The following is a 15,293-nucleotide window of genomic DNA, read 5'->3' as shown; positions in this document are numbered from 1 at the left end:
CACTAATCATGTGGACTTATATATATATATATGGCATGCCTTCAAATAGAAATAGAAATACAAGTGTATCGGTACAACTGAATGCCACTTTTGACCAGAATGTTCCTCTGAATATCATTTATGGAGGATATACCAACAATGTTTCATGGGATCATTAACATTCAATCTCTTATATATACCAACACGTGAAAGCTACGCTTTGTGTGTAGGGAACTTTGATAGTGACTTGATAGATGATCATGTGATACCTGGGTTAAATTGTATTATTTCTATATTTTTAGCATAAAAAAAATAAATCATTGAAAATCTTTTTTAAATTCCATTACATGCCAGATTTATTTAATATTTCAAATCTGCTCGGTGTTGAGTGTACTATGTATATTGACGATGTACATGTATGTGTAGTAAAATAAGCAAGGAGACATGGGATATGATTGAAATAAGACAACCATCCATCCAATATCAAATGAAGATTTTAAAAACTAGTAGTCTACATGTACAATGATTGAATTAATGAATGCATGTCAACCACCATCAACAAAACCCATGCAGCATAGTAGGTCGTTAAATATTATCACATGAAACCAATAGCCCATACATAATAGATGCACAAAAAAATAGTTTTTGTACCAAATTTAAAATTAAGACATAACAGTAAAGAGATGCGGGATCTGGTATGATTGCCAATCGAATGAGACAGCTCAGTTCACCAAAGAAACAAATGATGTTGATGTAAGCAATTATTTAATCTATAAAAATTGTTTTACATGTATATTCGTAACTGTGAGCTATAAAGTCAATACATGTACAAGGCAAAATTGTACAAAAAGTATCTTCTGTTAGACAATAACCATTTTATAGTTATCATGTACATGTTAACAAAGTCATTTATTGTAAAAATAGTTTTTATACCAAATTTGAAGTTAAGACCTAAGAGTAAAGAGATGTGGTATGATTGTCAATCGAATGACTGAGACAGTTCAGTTTACCAAAGATCAAATGATGTTGAAGTACCGGTAAGCAATTATTCAATCAATCCTTGATAGACAAAAGTCAGTGTTGTACATGTATATTAGTAATTGTGCGCTATAAAGTCAATACAAGGCAAAATTGTACAAAAAAGTATCTTCTGTTACACAATAAACATTTTAGTTATGTTTACAAAGACATTTATTGATAAATATCTATAGACGCTACAGTCTAGACCAAGGATCCGGATATTTTTTCACCTAATTTCGGTCATTTTCATACAACTTAAAAGTTGATGCCCCTTTTCAAAAAATGATTGTCAAAATCACATTACTGCATGAGACTCATTTTGAGTATGCTCATACTCGATCGTCATGTTCGTAGCATCAACAAACTTGTTTCACTGTTGCATCGCATTTACTTCATGATTTGTCCTACCATTTTCCAAAAATCGTTCAAGAGCAATTAAGGGAAGGCAACAGTTTATAAATAAAATGATTTTAATGACTCAAAACGATAATATTCTCAGTTATTGCTTACGTTTCCTTTGATTCTGAAGTCAAAATTCAAACCGGATGTACTGCGACAATACTAAAATGAACAATTCCGGACTCATTTCCGGGATTAGTTTTGTTTATCCAAATCACAGGAAATCATCGGCTTTTTAATATTTTACCTTTAATAGTGTAAGCATATTAATTAAAATAGTTGCACTAGCTTTATTTAGGATGAAATTATTTTATATTTACAATTAATTGTCTAAATCTGTGGAAGAGAATTTCAAACATGCGTATTACATAGTAAACAAAGCACGTGTGTTAGAAGTAAAAAAATATTTTTTTCTATGAAATTTAACCAAGTTTTTATTTAATTTTAAATCATAATTGACAATTGTCTGACCTGTTGAGTAATTAAATAATGAAGCCAGTTGGTATGGAATTTTTATTTCTTTATAATAATAGTTTGGAGCTTGTGATTAATTGCCAGGTGTGAATTAAAAACACAGGTAAAGAGATTAGCAATCATTAGCCAATAGCTCCCCGAGGCATTAATATAGTTATTAGGAGGGCCCTCAGGATTATAACACTATAATGAAGTGGCAGTTTAATTACAGGAAGTCGATAACAAACAAAAATATGTTCAAAATGGCGATTTTGAAAGTCGATCTCAACGAAATGACCGAAATTATTACGGTTGAAAAATAAAATTTGACCTAAATCCCAATTAAAAGTTTAGGACATTATAGTTTCAGTTTAGGACATGACTGGCAAATATGACCGTTTCCGGACCCTTGGTCTAGACCTAGAAAGCCCTAGAAAGCATGAAAGTTACAGACAGAAAAGTATTGCTTTTGTTTTAATACTTGATGTAAACTGCTGTTACGTACCTGCTTAATATAGGGAATCACCGAAGCGTGACTGGAGCCCCCCCCCCTTTTTAAGCAGTCAGTGGGCCCCCATTTATGTAAATTTCTAGATCCACCAGTGGTACCTCATATGAAAGTGTACCGATGTATAATCAGAAAAAGATAGTCTTCTTTGATATATGACAAGTCACTCTTCAAGTTAATTTCTGTATTATACATAACCAGGAATAATTCCATGACTGACTACTTGAGAGGCCGTACATGTATGACAGAGAGCTGACACTATAAAGTTGCCCTATTAATTCATGCACAAATTGATGAAAGTGCTCTGATGAGAAACAAAAGTGCATTTAAAGATGTAATGTTATTAGTACAATTAAAAAAATTTGCTTGCATTGATAATTTATAACACACTGGCTAACGTTTCTTTTATTCCTATATGTTTATGATGATTGAAACCTGCTACAGTAACATGCAGAGGCAGTTTTATAGGGTTTACCAGTGGGCTCCCTCTTCAACAGTACTTGTTCCAAACTTATGATAATGACTAGCCACTGACATATGTATAAAACGCAATGCAGTAATTCGTCCTGAAGTGTGTGGTCAGTTCTTTTTTGCCACAAAAATTGTTTTGCACCTGTTTCCCGAGATTGATGGTTTCCGAAGATGCAAATTTGCATGTATAGTTATAATGATATAATTTACAAGAAAAAGATTTTTTTTTAATTTCTTTGACTGAAAATAAAAAATTACAGAAGTTAACATACATTGACATACAAACACACTGTCAACTGTCGTTATACACCTTCCATCAAATAAAACAGTTAAATTATGCTTTTTCGTCAATTGAAACTTGAGTGAAAATCAATAATGATTACATTTTAAAAGAATGAATAAAGTCCTTAACCATTACAACATTGTCTATACGTGACAAAAATAAGAACACAACTCGATGCATGTGTACAAAAAAATCGCGTTCCGATATCGTAAGTGACGAGTAGTAGTAGTAGTAATAGTGGCGAGTACCGAAGTCTCGCCGCGGAAGAGATTACGATAAACCGCAGGATTCCAATCCTTCTTACTATACAAATCCTTGCTTATCTGTATATTCAACATTTCTTACCTAAACTCCGCTGTGGGTAGGAAGACATGAAGGCGTTGAGGAAATAACAATTTGATTGGTCGTCAATTTCATAATATCGTATATTGCTATCGCCTTTGCCTGCTAAATACATGACTCTATTGTCCCGATCGTAATATGGTAACAAAATCCCGTTAGACGTGTCTATTGTGTTGTTGAATAATGACTTGCTAAACTTCCTCTGAAAAAGACAGAAAATTATTATTTTATTGAAATTTAATACTGTAAATTCAGAAATATATGCGATGTTTTAATTATTAAGAAAAATGTGACAGGGTCATAATCGCAATAATTTAAACTCACATTTTTTTTTACATAGGAATTAAACAGGATTTTTTCAATATCAAAAAAATTAAAATGACAAAATAGCAATAATAAATGCACACAATAATTTCTGAATTCACAGGATTGGAATTATATTTCTAAACACACTTGTATTTACAGGTCAATGAAATTACAAAAGTTTAATTTTTGTGTGTAAAACTGTACACTTTTTCTGATTCAGCTACTTTGCATTCCTTTAGTATCAATTTTCATCGACTGAAGACAAATTTTTATCAATTTTCATCGACTGAAGACAATTTTTTATGGACTTTTTATTACTTACTTTTGCCACAGTCTACATACAGGCAAACTGAAAATTTGCATATTGTTGGACATTTAAAATTGAACTTAAACTGTACCCAAGTAAATAAGAAAATTAGAAAACTATAATTAATAATGCATCCTCAGTTTGCCAATTACTGTAGAATTGGATTCATTTATTTTAGTGGGTATCAATTTTTCGTGGCTTGCTAAAAACATGCTTTTTGTATTTGATTTAGTGGTTTTTCCAATCTCTGTATACATGGCCTATTGAAAATATGTTATTCTTTGAGCATTTGAATTCTTGGTTCAAATGTACCCATGAAGCCCATGAACATTGTTATCCGTTTGAAATTTTAATATAAGTGCCTTCTGATTTAATTAATTCTGGAAAAGCCCTGAAGAATTTATCATGTGCTGTGTTTTTTATATCCGATTGTTGATTATAGCAATTTGCCATTTAGAAGCCTTTATGTTTAATTTTGTCATTGGTTTCCTCACATGGTGAACTTTCTGTTTTTGTTTATTTTCAGAAATAAAGGGGAGATAATTTGAAGATTTTTTTGGGGTCTATTATTCACCATGTTACCAAAGTAGAATATCATATACTCACAATATCCCAGACAGCAAGTTCTCTACTACTTGATCTTGTCATACCACATGTAAATATTCTATTATTATCTACAAATACTGATTTAGACGATCGGTTACCATCATGGCCTTGACATTCCTACAAGAAGAAAGAATATTTTAGGGCTATTCCATTAAAATGCAAGTGGGAGGGTAGGAAGGAAAGTCTCATTATCAAATGTGGGCAATAGGTCTTTTTTCAGTATGAGTCTATAACCATTATGCAATATTTTCTAAAAATTGTTCTTGGTTGTAGGGATATTTTGAAAGTCCCTTCCTACTCCCCCCCCCCCCTTTTCCACACACACACATACATTTTAATGGAATAGCCCTCATTCTTTAACAAGGTTTTTATCTGCAGGAAAAGTCCAACATTGTATACATCAAATATGAAATCATTAAATTCGGCCTTTTCCATAATGCTGTTTCTGTTATGTACTGTAAATTCAGAAATTAATGCGAGGTTTTTATTATTGCGAAAAATGCGACTGAGTTGTAACCGCAATAATTTAAACTCGCATTTTGATATATTTTATATGAATTTAACAGAATTTTTCTCAAAATCGTAAAAATTAAAATCGCATTTCTGTCTAAAATGACAAAATCGCAATAATAAATGCACGCAATAATTTCTGAATTTACAGTAGTTGGAAAAAAGAAATTTAATAATATATTTACAACAACCATTACTAAAGATGTCCTGCAAAAATTTTAGTTGCATATTTCTGTATTATTGCTTTACAAGACATAGAATATTTATCGCTATTTTACAAAATTTTCATTAAATCTGACTGACTGATAATTTTTTTCTCAGCACAGTGGAGAGATTTGAAAAATTATCGCTCAAAACTAAGGGAGCACGTGCCATTGTCAACGAAATAAATAACGTTGTCACAAGTAAAATAGCGATAAACAGATTATCATTAGTCATTTCAACTTGATTGCTTTTCTCACTTACGACGTACCGGCTCAAGCGAGAAAACTGATCTTGTTAAGATCGCCAACAATAATCTATAAATATTGCAACTAGATCTCTCCTTGATAGTTCTGTTGAATGGCTAATATTTTATTGTTTCTGTTTAACAGACTTGGGTCGATTTAGAGCTAGATAATTTGTAAAGACACATGTCTATTGTGTTTTGTAGAAACTGTATGCTAGATATTGTTTTAGTAACTGTCTCATTGTTGTATACGCACATATCCTATATTAAGATGGTACATATTACTACAGGGAAATTAAAAAAAAAATCTGTAAAAATTAGCTGAACATTCTAATGGCATTCTATTGTTGAGGAAATATTAAGCTTTTAAATGTTCAAAATTGGTGTAAGTCAAACTGCTATATGCTCAATGAAAATTTCACAATAAAGTGTGGTTAAAATTTTTTTTTTTTTTAATTTTTTGAAGGGCAAGTTAATATTTTGTCAAAATTTTATGAAAATTAAACGAGCCAAATTAATTTTAGTGAAGGTGTTGGCTACCACCTTAATAACAAAAAAATCAGCATATTATCCCTTCAAACATGTCCAACACTTGCTAAAATGGTAACTTTTTAAATTTTAATTGATTAAATGTTACAAGTTCTTACCATTGCAACACTTCCTGTTCTGGGATCGAGAACTCTGATCTGTTTATCTTTACATGTAGTACAGAACAAGCTACCGTCCGTGTTCCATGATATGGAATAAATACTGTCCGGATGTTCTGAGATGACACTGATGGGTTCTGCCTGTTCAACATTCCATAATATACACTGAAATAAAAATCCATCACATTTAACACATCAGATAAAACATTGTGATATATATTTTTTGGTGGAGTTTGTGTTGATTAGTCTTTAGTTGTCTATGTTGTGGTCTTTATATTTTTTAGCTATGACTTTTATTTTTTATCTATGAGATTGAATGTCCCTCTGGTATCTTTTGCACCTCTTTTACAATAATTTAATTTTGGATGTAATGTGTCTTCTGATTGGCTGACAGTGGTTTGTTTATCATCTCATAGACATAATTCTGTCATGTGACCATGACGTCATCAATGTTTTTTCATGGTTTCAAATGGAATTGAGAATAAAATTATAAAAAATGACTGTAATATGTTTTCTTTCTATTAAAAATAACATAAAAATGTGGTGCACACTTTATAATAACCCGCCATATGTCAGATTAGATACTGGCATATATATATATAGGTTTTGTTCACACATGGAATTTTGTGGAACTGTCTTACCATTGAGAGGTTTAGCTAGCCATAAAACCAGGTTTAATCCTACATTCTCTACATAAGAAAATGCCTGTGCCAAGTCAGGAATATGACAGTTGTTTATCCATTTGTTTGATGTGTTTGAGCTTTTGTTTTTGCCATTTGATAAGGGACTTTCCAATTTGAGTTTTCTTTGGTGTTCTGTATTTTGTTATTTTACTTTTTATAGTGTCATTGAGTGTACTGTAGATTCATTATTATTTGATGGATACTAATTTTCATGCATTTCCTAGGTATAATATTAGTAACATAGTGTGCAAGTGACCTAATACAGTATATATGGGGTCAGTAAATTCCATATGGGGTGAGAGCGAAGCTCGAATCCCCATATGGAATTTACTGACCCCATATATACCGTATTACGTCACTAGCACACTATGTAACGAATTTATCTTACCGACTATCTTAAGGTGTAAAATTTAGACTTTTGAACTATCAAAATGAGCAAGCCAGTCTTCAATACTGTTAGCATTAAGAAACTACTTTCATTGGTCCTATAAGAACATTAGCCAACAATAACAAATTGTTAGGCCTTAACGTGTTTAGTGAATTTATTTCAATCTTAATCATCAATTTCTTCTTCTGTTGAAACCTTTAAGATTATTTCTCATGCAGTTCCGTTTTGTTTTATAAAGGGACGTAACACCACTACTAACGGTGTATGAAATAAGCACCACCTCCCTACTCCCTAATATGGAATATAAAGGGTTGTAACTCCACTACTAACCGTGTATGATATAAGCCCCGCCTCCCTACTAACCTAATATCAAATATACACGGTCTTCAAGCGGACACTTTTAACAATCACATTCATAGAAATGTATAGGAGGTAAGATAAGTCTAAATATTGAGAAGGAACATCTTTTTTAAGGGCATGGTAACAGATTTAGCTAAATCACCCATATCAAATATCCACTAAATTGCTAGCTTCCTCAGTGCACTTAAATAGGTTTCCAAGAAATTAAATGAATGCACTGTATTATCATATAATACCTTATGGTCAAAGCCAGCACTTAGTATGATATTCTCTGCTGTTGGATGCCATTCTATGTATCCAACTCTCCGATGATGGCCGTGGAGATCCACCTGCCATTCTGATAAATTTTTATTAAGGTTGTCTGGAATTTGCCATATCTTTACCTATAATGTAAAAACAAATTATTTAAAATTGAAAATCGCTAAGTTTGAAATATTAGCAACAATTTATAGTAATAAGCTTAAGTTTCATACCATTTGGTTGAGGATAACTTCAGTTACAGAACAGAAACCAAAAAATTGTCCATTGGTAAACAAGCATAACTCTAGAACGGTGAAATTGACACCACCATAATGAGCATTTGGTCGGATATTGTCTCTTTGACAAATTCACCATTTCCATTCTCAATTTTACAACTAAAGATAGGTGAAAGTGATGCCGCCCAAATTTAAACTTGATTTGCATTATGTAGTTATAAGCATTGTGTATAAGTTTCATAACATTTGGTTGAGACTAACTAAAGTTAAAGAATGGAAATGAAAAATTCAGCTCCATTTATAAAGGGCCATTAAACTCTAAAACAGTTATAGTGACACCACCCAATTTCAAACTTGATCTGTGTTTTGTGGTAATAAGCCTTGTGTATAAGTTTCATAACATTTGGTTGAGCCAAACTAATGTTATAGAAAGAAAACCAACTTTGGGACCTACAGGCGTACAGATGGACAAGGATAAAACTTAATGCCCCCTCCACCACTTTATCAACATTGTTCTCTGCAATTCAGCAGATCAGTATATAAACCAGTATACATACCAACAAGGGAAATAACTCATATTCAATTGATAATATTTAAACATTTTAATATTCTGACTTTCCGAATTGAGATTCAACAAAGGAGGATATGATGGTTCATTTGCACTTACCGTGCTGTCTTCTGATGATGATGCTATGATATTATCACTAAAGGGACTCCATTTTACTTACCGTGCTGTCTTCTGATGAGGATGCTATGATATTATCACTAAAGGGACTCCATTTTACTTACCGTGCTGTCTTCTGATGAGGATGCTATGATATTATCACTAAAGGGACTCCATTTTACTTACCGTGCTGTCTTCTGATGAGGATGCTATGATATTATCACTAAAGGGACTCCATTTTACTTACCGTGCTGTCTTCTGATGAGGATGCTATGATATTATCACTAAAGGGACTCCATTTTACTTACCGTGCTGTCTTCTGATGAGGATGCTATGATATTATCACTAAAGGGACTCCATTTTACTTACCGTGCTGTCTTCTGATGAGGATGCTATGATATTATCACTAAAGGGACTCCATTTTACTTACCGTGCTGTCTTCTGATGAGGATGCTATGATATTATTACTAAAGGGACTCCATTTTACTTACCGTGCTGTCTTCTGATGAGGATGCTATGATATTATCACTAAAGGGACTCCATTTTACTTACTGTGCTGTCTTCTGATGAGGATGCTATGATATTATCACTAAAGGGACTTCATTTTACTTACCGTGCTGTCTTCTGATGAGGATGCTATGATATTATCACTAAAGGGACTCCATTTTACTTACCGTGCTGTCTTCTGATGAGGATGCTATGATATTATCACTAAAGGGACTCCATTTTACTTACCGTGCTGTCTTCTGATGAGGATGCTATGATATTATCACTAAAGGGACTCCATTTTATGTCTAAGACTGCTCCTGAATGACCACACACTCTAGGAACACTAAACTCTACTCTACCAGTCTGCAAAAACAAAGATTGAAAGACATAAGTATAAAACTCTAGTTATATTGAACTCTTAAACTATATAACTGTCAGTCTGAAAAGAAGCTTGTAAATCAGTGGAAAACTTTGTTAATGTCTGTTGTATTCTTTTCTGTAATTATATAGTTATAAATGAGGGCCCTCATGGGGTTTTTGATTATGTGATTACTTGGCCGTTTTTTTAATGATTATTTGATTATTAAGCCAAATATTTTATGATTATTTGATTACCTAGGACTGTATTTTTAGTTAATGATTATTTGATTACTAAAGATAAGCAAATATTTAATGATTATGTGATTATATTGGCAAAAAAATGGTGATTATGTGATTACTAGGACCCCCCATGAGGGGCCTCATAAATTAGGCTGTAAATGTTCTCCTTGGAATTGTTTCACATTCTTCATGAATGTAAGGACCAAGCTGACTCTTTAGTATGGAATTTTTATCATTGTTGAAGGCCATACATTGACCAATAATCGTGATAATTGCTGATATATTGTCTTCATTGGTGGATAGTTCTGTCAATCATGTTAATGGCAATCATACCAAGTCTCCTAATTTTCATTTAATAAAAGTATCATTGATAACAAATAAAACAATATAAACAGTTTTAGTTTTCTTGAGCTATCAGTTCTCTGACTTTAAACTTGAGTTCTTGCTTGAGCTATCAGTCCTCTTACATTAAAACTTAATCTGTCACAGGGCAATATCAAAAGTCAAACATGTTTAACCCCATCACATTTTTAATATGCCTGTCCCAAATCAGAATCCTGTAATTCAGTGGTTGTGATTGGTTGATGTCTGACATGAAATTTCTTGTCTTTCATTTCTTGTTTTGTAACAAATCATTTGTCATGAAGAGGCCTTTTGTTATATATTTAGATAACTATGTATTATATGTGTAAATCAGTTTCATATTTTAATTATACAGAATTGTACAAGTGATGTTCAGGAAACGCCTTTTTGTTTTACACTCTCTTTTATAAAATGTTGTATAAATTATAAATTTTTGTTGCTGAGCTAGTCACAACCCAAAACTAAAGTATAAAGACGAGGCCCATGTCGTAACACTTATATAACTTACTATAAGATATGAGTCTTACATCCATGTCATTTAGACTCTGGTATTTACATGTAGTTGTCTCATTCATGATTGGTTATCATACAATTTCAGTCTTATTTTAATATAATTACATTGCATGTATGTTTCATTGTGATATGTTATTTTTATTGGTTAATAGCAATCTTGCATCCTTCTGAAATTAAAATGCATTACACAATGAAATGTATCATTCATCACACATGTATCACACAAGGTCCCAAAATGAAGTGCACAGGTTTTCTTGATCCTAGCTAAAATATGTAATTTTAAGTATTGAATGATTCTTTTTCTATTTTCTTTCATACAAAATTTACACCCCAATGATATACAAAAAGAAGAAATAAACCTACCTGTTTAAGGGGAAGACATATAAAAGATCCTCCGCCTCCTGTATCAGGGACAACACACAAAAATTTAGGATTTACGGCACAAAAATTACTGTCATGTGTACTCTTAGTTATTTTTACATTCTCGTAACATTCTTCTTTTTTGGCAGGATTTCCATACACGTGTCTGAACTTTGAAGTACGAATTCTAAATGGCATCTGAAAAAATATAAACAAAATTTATTGACATACCTTTATAAAATGAAATGCATCAAAAGATTATTGATGTTTGTTTAACTTCCAGTGGCAAATATTTCATTTATGTTCACAAGGACCACTGATATATTAATGTTTAATTATTATGCCTGGCATGTTTCACAAACAAATGTTTATATATTAAATTACCCTTGATAGAAAAAAATTGTTTTCTGTCACTAGACCTAACATTAATATAACATTGATATTTTCAAATACTATAAGGGGAAATTTCCATAAAAGTCTCATTTTTGCTAATTTTATGATACTATAAATGGATGAAATATCCCATATCATTTATTTGATCTCTTAAGAAATCAAAATCAAGGACATGAAAGGGACAGAAAATAAAAAATATGAATCCAGCCATTTTAAAAAGGGGGGGATTCAAACTATATGCTCCCATTCAAATGCATTGATCGACCAAAAAAAGGGGGGGTTCTAACCCCCTGAAACCCCCCCCCCCTGGATCCGCCAATGAGAAATGATCATACAAATTTACCCCCTTCGTCAATAGTTAATACAAATCTTTACTTTGTGTTGATTCATTAACAGAACTTCATAAGAAAGCCTATCAGGAATTAATTTCTTACAAAATCCGGACCTAGAAAAAAAGTCATTTAAACGCTAGGGTTGAGCATGCAGAATAACACTTTTTTAATCAAAAACATTCAGTTGAAATTCATTTCTATATGGTTCCTAGATTGCCTCAATCAATTAAATCCATAAAATTTATCTGTCACAAACAATCATGCATTATTCTAATGACACTCCAAGTTGTTCACAAGTGTGTAAGCAAATAATCAGACAAAGCAGACGACAGATGTTGAATGTCCTACTTATTGACCTACGATGTACCCACAATGCAACAATAGATTTTTCTACCTTGCATATCAATTGATGATCAATATCCTGGTCTCAGAGGGTTTGAAAACTAGTTAATTATTCATGCAACAGATTTATGAGACAAACTTCCTTCTTCTGAATCTTATTTAATGATCTGTAAAATGCAGTTTTCTTTTCTCAAACTGCAATTTTACTTTAATGTATTCAACTCTAGTTACACCCAGAAATGTATATCGTAAAAGTAAAAAATTCAACCTTACTTTCAAAACTTCCTTCTTAATTTTATTTAATGATCTGTAAAATGCAGTTTTCTTTTCTCACACTGCAATTTTCTTTATTTAAATGCATTTTAACAATAACTTATGATGCAGAAAATATTGCAAAACTTATTGAATCAAATTTTACTTTTAGTATGAAACTTCCTTCAAATTTTATATACTGGTAATGGTCTGTAAAATGTACTTTTCTCTCAATCTGCAATTTTACTTTTATGCATTTTTTTATTACAAATGCAGAAATGTTCATTGTAAATATAAGTAGCAAAACCTATCAAATTTATTATTATTTTCAATATTATTTGCTATACAATATCTTTCTCGAATCTTCAGTTTAAGTGTTGTTTTACTACTGCATTCTAAATTGTTAAAGCTGTTTCAATTTGTAAAGGTTACACCCAATCATTTAGTAAGTTGGCATTGATTTATCAGGAAAATAAATTCAGATGGCAAATCTTTGTGCTGAATACTTTTTGTCCCTCCTCAAGATAAATGGAGAATGTGACCATGGAACACAGATGATACCCCCACTTGCATAAAATGTTATAAAGGGGTAAAGCTCGAGAAACATCAACTTTTCATTCTTCCCATTCTTCCATAAAGTGGTTAGTTTTGAAAGAATATCAGCAAAATTTATTTGTTTACATTCCTACATCTTAATTTTTGTTTACATGAATTTTTTAGAAATCAGGAAAAAAATCCATACCGAAGAAAACTAAAATTAATGCATCACTTGTGTATAACTTAAGAATACCTAAACTTATATCAACTAGTTGACTAAACAAATTTATTAAAAAGAATAATTCAATATATAAAATACAAACAACAAAATCTGTGAGCCCCTCCATTTCTAAACACATAAAGTATATGAATCTTTATTTCTCAACAAACCAAATTACATTAAGGTTGAGTATAGGCTGAGTAAAAGATTATAGGTTTTTGTTATTGTTGTAAGCACCCCTTTAAACATCTTTGAATACCTTAAACATTCTATTATTTAGTTGACTTAACAAATTTATTTAGGAATAAAATTCAACTTGCATTTTGTTTCACGAAATATAACTCTGTAAATCGAATCCTTTTTTTAAAGAACCTATTATAAATGTTAAACATATTTGAAAAGAAGATATCTATGGCTCTTGTAATCAAAGGTAAAAGCTTATGTAATATATCCCTCCCTAACTAGAGAGATGAAGTTTTAATACACATTTTCTCACCATGAAATAAAAACTTTTTTTTTAAAGGACCTAATATAAATATACAAAATAACTTTTAAAAGATATATCTAATTTGTTATAAAAGTTAATAGCTTATGTAATAAAGCAGTTCCTGGTTAAGAAATCAACACTTTTTTAAACAACCTAATATAAATGTAAAATAACCTATAAAAGATATATCTGACTTGCAATAAAAGTTAATAGCTAATGTAATATATTAGTACCTCAGGTTTAGAAATAAACACTTTTTTAAAGGACCCAATATAAATGTAAAACAACTTTTAAAAGATTAATCTGACTTGTAATTAAAGTTTGTAGCTTATGTAATATAGCAGTCCCAGGTTTAAGGTGATGTTATAATTGACTATAAATAGACCTTGACATAAAGGTAAACAAACCACAATGTATGTAAACAAATCAAGTCAGGTGTGACCTTGTGGGGAAACTACCTACAGTAAAAACTACGCAAAAGAATAGCTTGGATAATACTGATCTTTCATTTAGGCAAATAATTTGTGAGGCGACTTCCTAGTCTATGGTAATTGCCTCAGCAAAAGGGGGTTCAAAAGGTAGTTTCTCATTAGTACCTACATTATACAATACTATTCGAATTTTTCAATTATTTTCCATTTTTCAATACTATTATAATATAGCCAAATTTGAAATAAAATAGTAAAAAATCAAGCTACATTTATGACAAACAACAACAAAAAAATCACACAATAACAAAAAAATACTTATAAAAAAAAAGAAGTTTTCAAAGTTGTGGTATGGTTTACATGTACATATAAAGCTTATAATTTCGCAAAACATAATGGAAATACTATCTAAAATGTCAACATTAACAAAAATGATTAAATGAATGGGAAAGATACAATTATTGTGGGCAGATAAAAATAACTCAACCTTTTGGCTGTTCGATGATTAATGCTTTAATATAATCTGACAGCTGTATTAAAGACAAATATGTAAATGTACCATTCTTAATAAGACTACTACATTTAGTATCTAAAAACAATGCAAACGCTAACTGAATACAAAGAATATAAATACTGTCCGACAGATCAAAATATACCTTTTAGGGAGCTACCATTTGATTTTTATGGGGGGGCTAGGATGAAATTTGAAAAAAATAGGCAGGACAGGAATTTTGAGTAAAAAAAAAGGCAGGATGAAACACTTGCAAAAAAAAAGTCAGGATGACAATTTAGGTAAAAAAAAGTCAGGATAAACTAAATAAAAAAGAGGCAGGACTGAATAGAATGAAAAATAAAAAGGCAGGACAGAGATCACAACTAAAAAAAAATGCAGGACAAAATTTTTCATCCTAGCCCCCCCCCCCAATAAAAATCAAATGGTAGCTCCCTTACATAGAATATAGGAAGATGTTGTATGACTGCCAATGAGACAACTCTCTCATCCAAGTTACAATTTATAAAAGTAAACCATTATAGGTCAAGGTACATTCATGAAGTGTTTTTGGATAGTATTTCCTTTGACTTGTTTGTCTGATGACCATGATCTGATCATCTCACAGAATTGCAAA

At 31.4% G+C, this 15,293-nt stretch overlaps 1 protein-coding gene across 17 annotated transcripts in view; it reads right to left on the bottom strand.

Annotated features, from left to right (window-relative positions):
- The window catches only part of LOC139495242 (coronin-2B-like), a 57,780-nt gene that overhangs the window by 19,267 nt on the left and 23,220 nt on the right, over positions 1 to 15,293 (bottom strand). For all 17 annotated transcript variants that reach the window (XR_011657295.1, XR_011657294.1, XM_071283505.1 and 14 more), the window contains 6 exons: positions 11,179 to 11,373; positions 9,586 to 9,702; positions 7,947 to 8,093; positions 6,280 to 6,444; positions 4,675 to 4,791; positions 3,459 to 3,657 (listed from right to left, as the gene is read on the bottom strand). Coding sequence is in view for 15 of the 17 variants with exons in the window: in XM_071283505.1 (XP_071139606.1) it covers positions 3,459 to 3,657; positions 4,675 to 4,791; positions 6,280 to 6,444; positions 7,947 to 8,093; positions 9,586 to 9,702; positions 11,179 to 11,373 (940 nt within the window). In the remaining 2 variants the exon portion in view is untranslated. The remainder of the gene's footprint in view (positions 1 to 3,458; positions 3,658 to 4,674; positions 4,792 to 6,279; positions 6,445 to 7,946; positions 8,094 to 9,585; positions 9,703 to 11,178; positions 11,374 to 15,293) is intronic.

The sequence above is a fragment of the Mytilus edulis genome, chromosome 11, assembly GCF_963676685.1.
Source record: "Mytilus edulis chromosome 11, xbMytEdul2.2, whole genome shotgun sequence".
Classification (NCBI taxonomy): Eukaryota; Metazoa; Mollusca; class Bivalvia; order Mytilida; family Mytilidae; genus Mytilus; species Mytilus edulis.
The sequence above is the reverse complement of the archived record's forward strand: the minus strand, read 5'-3'. Positions and strand labels throughout refer to the sequence as shown.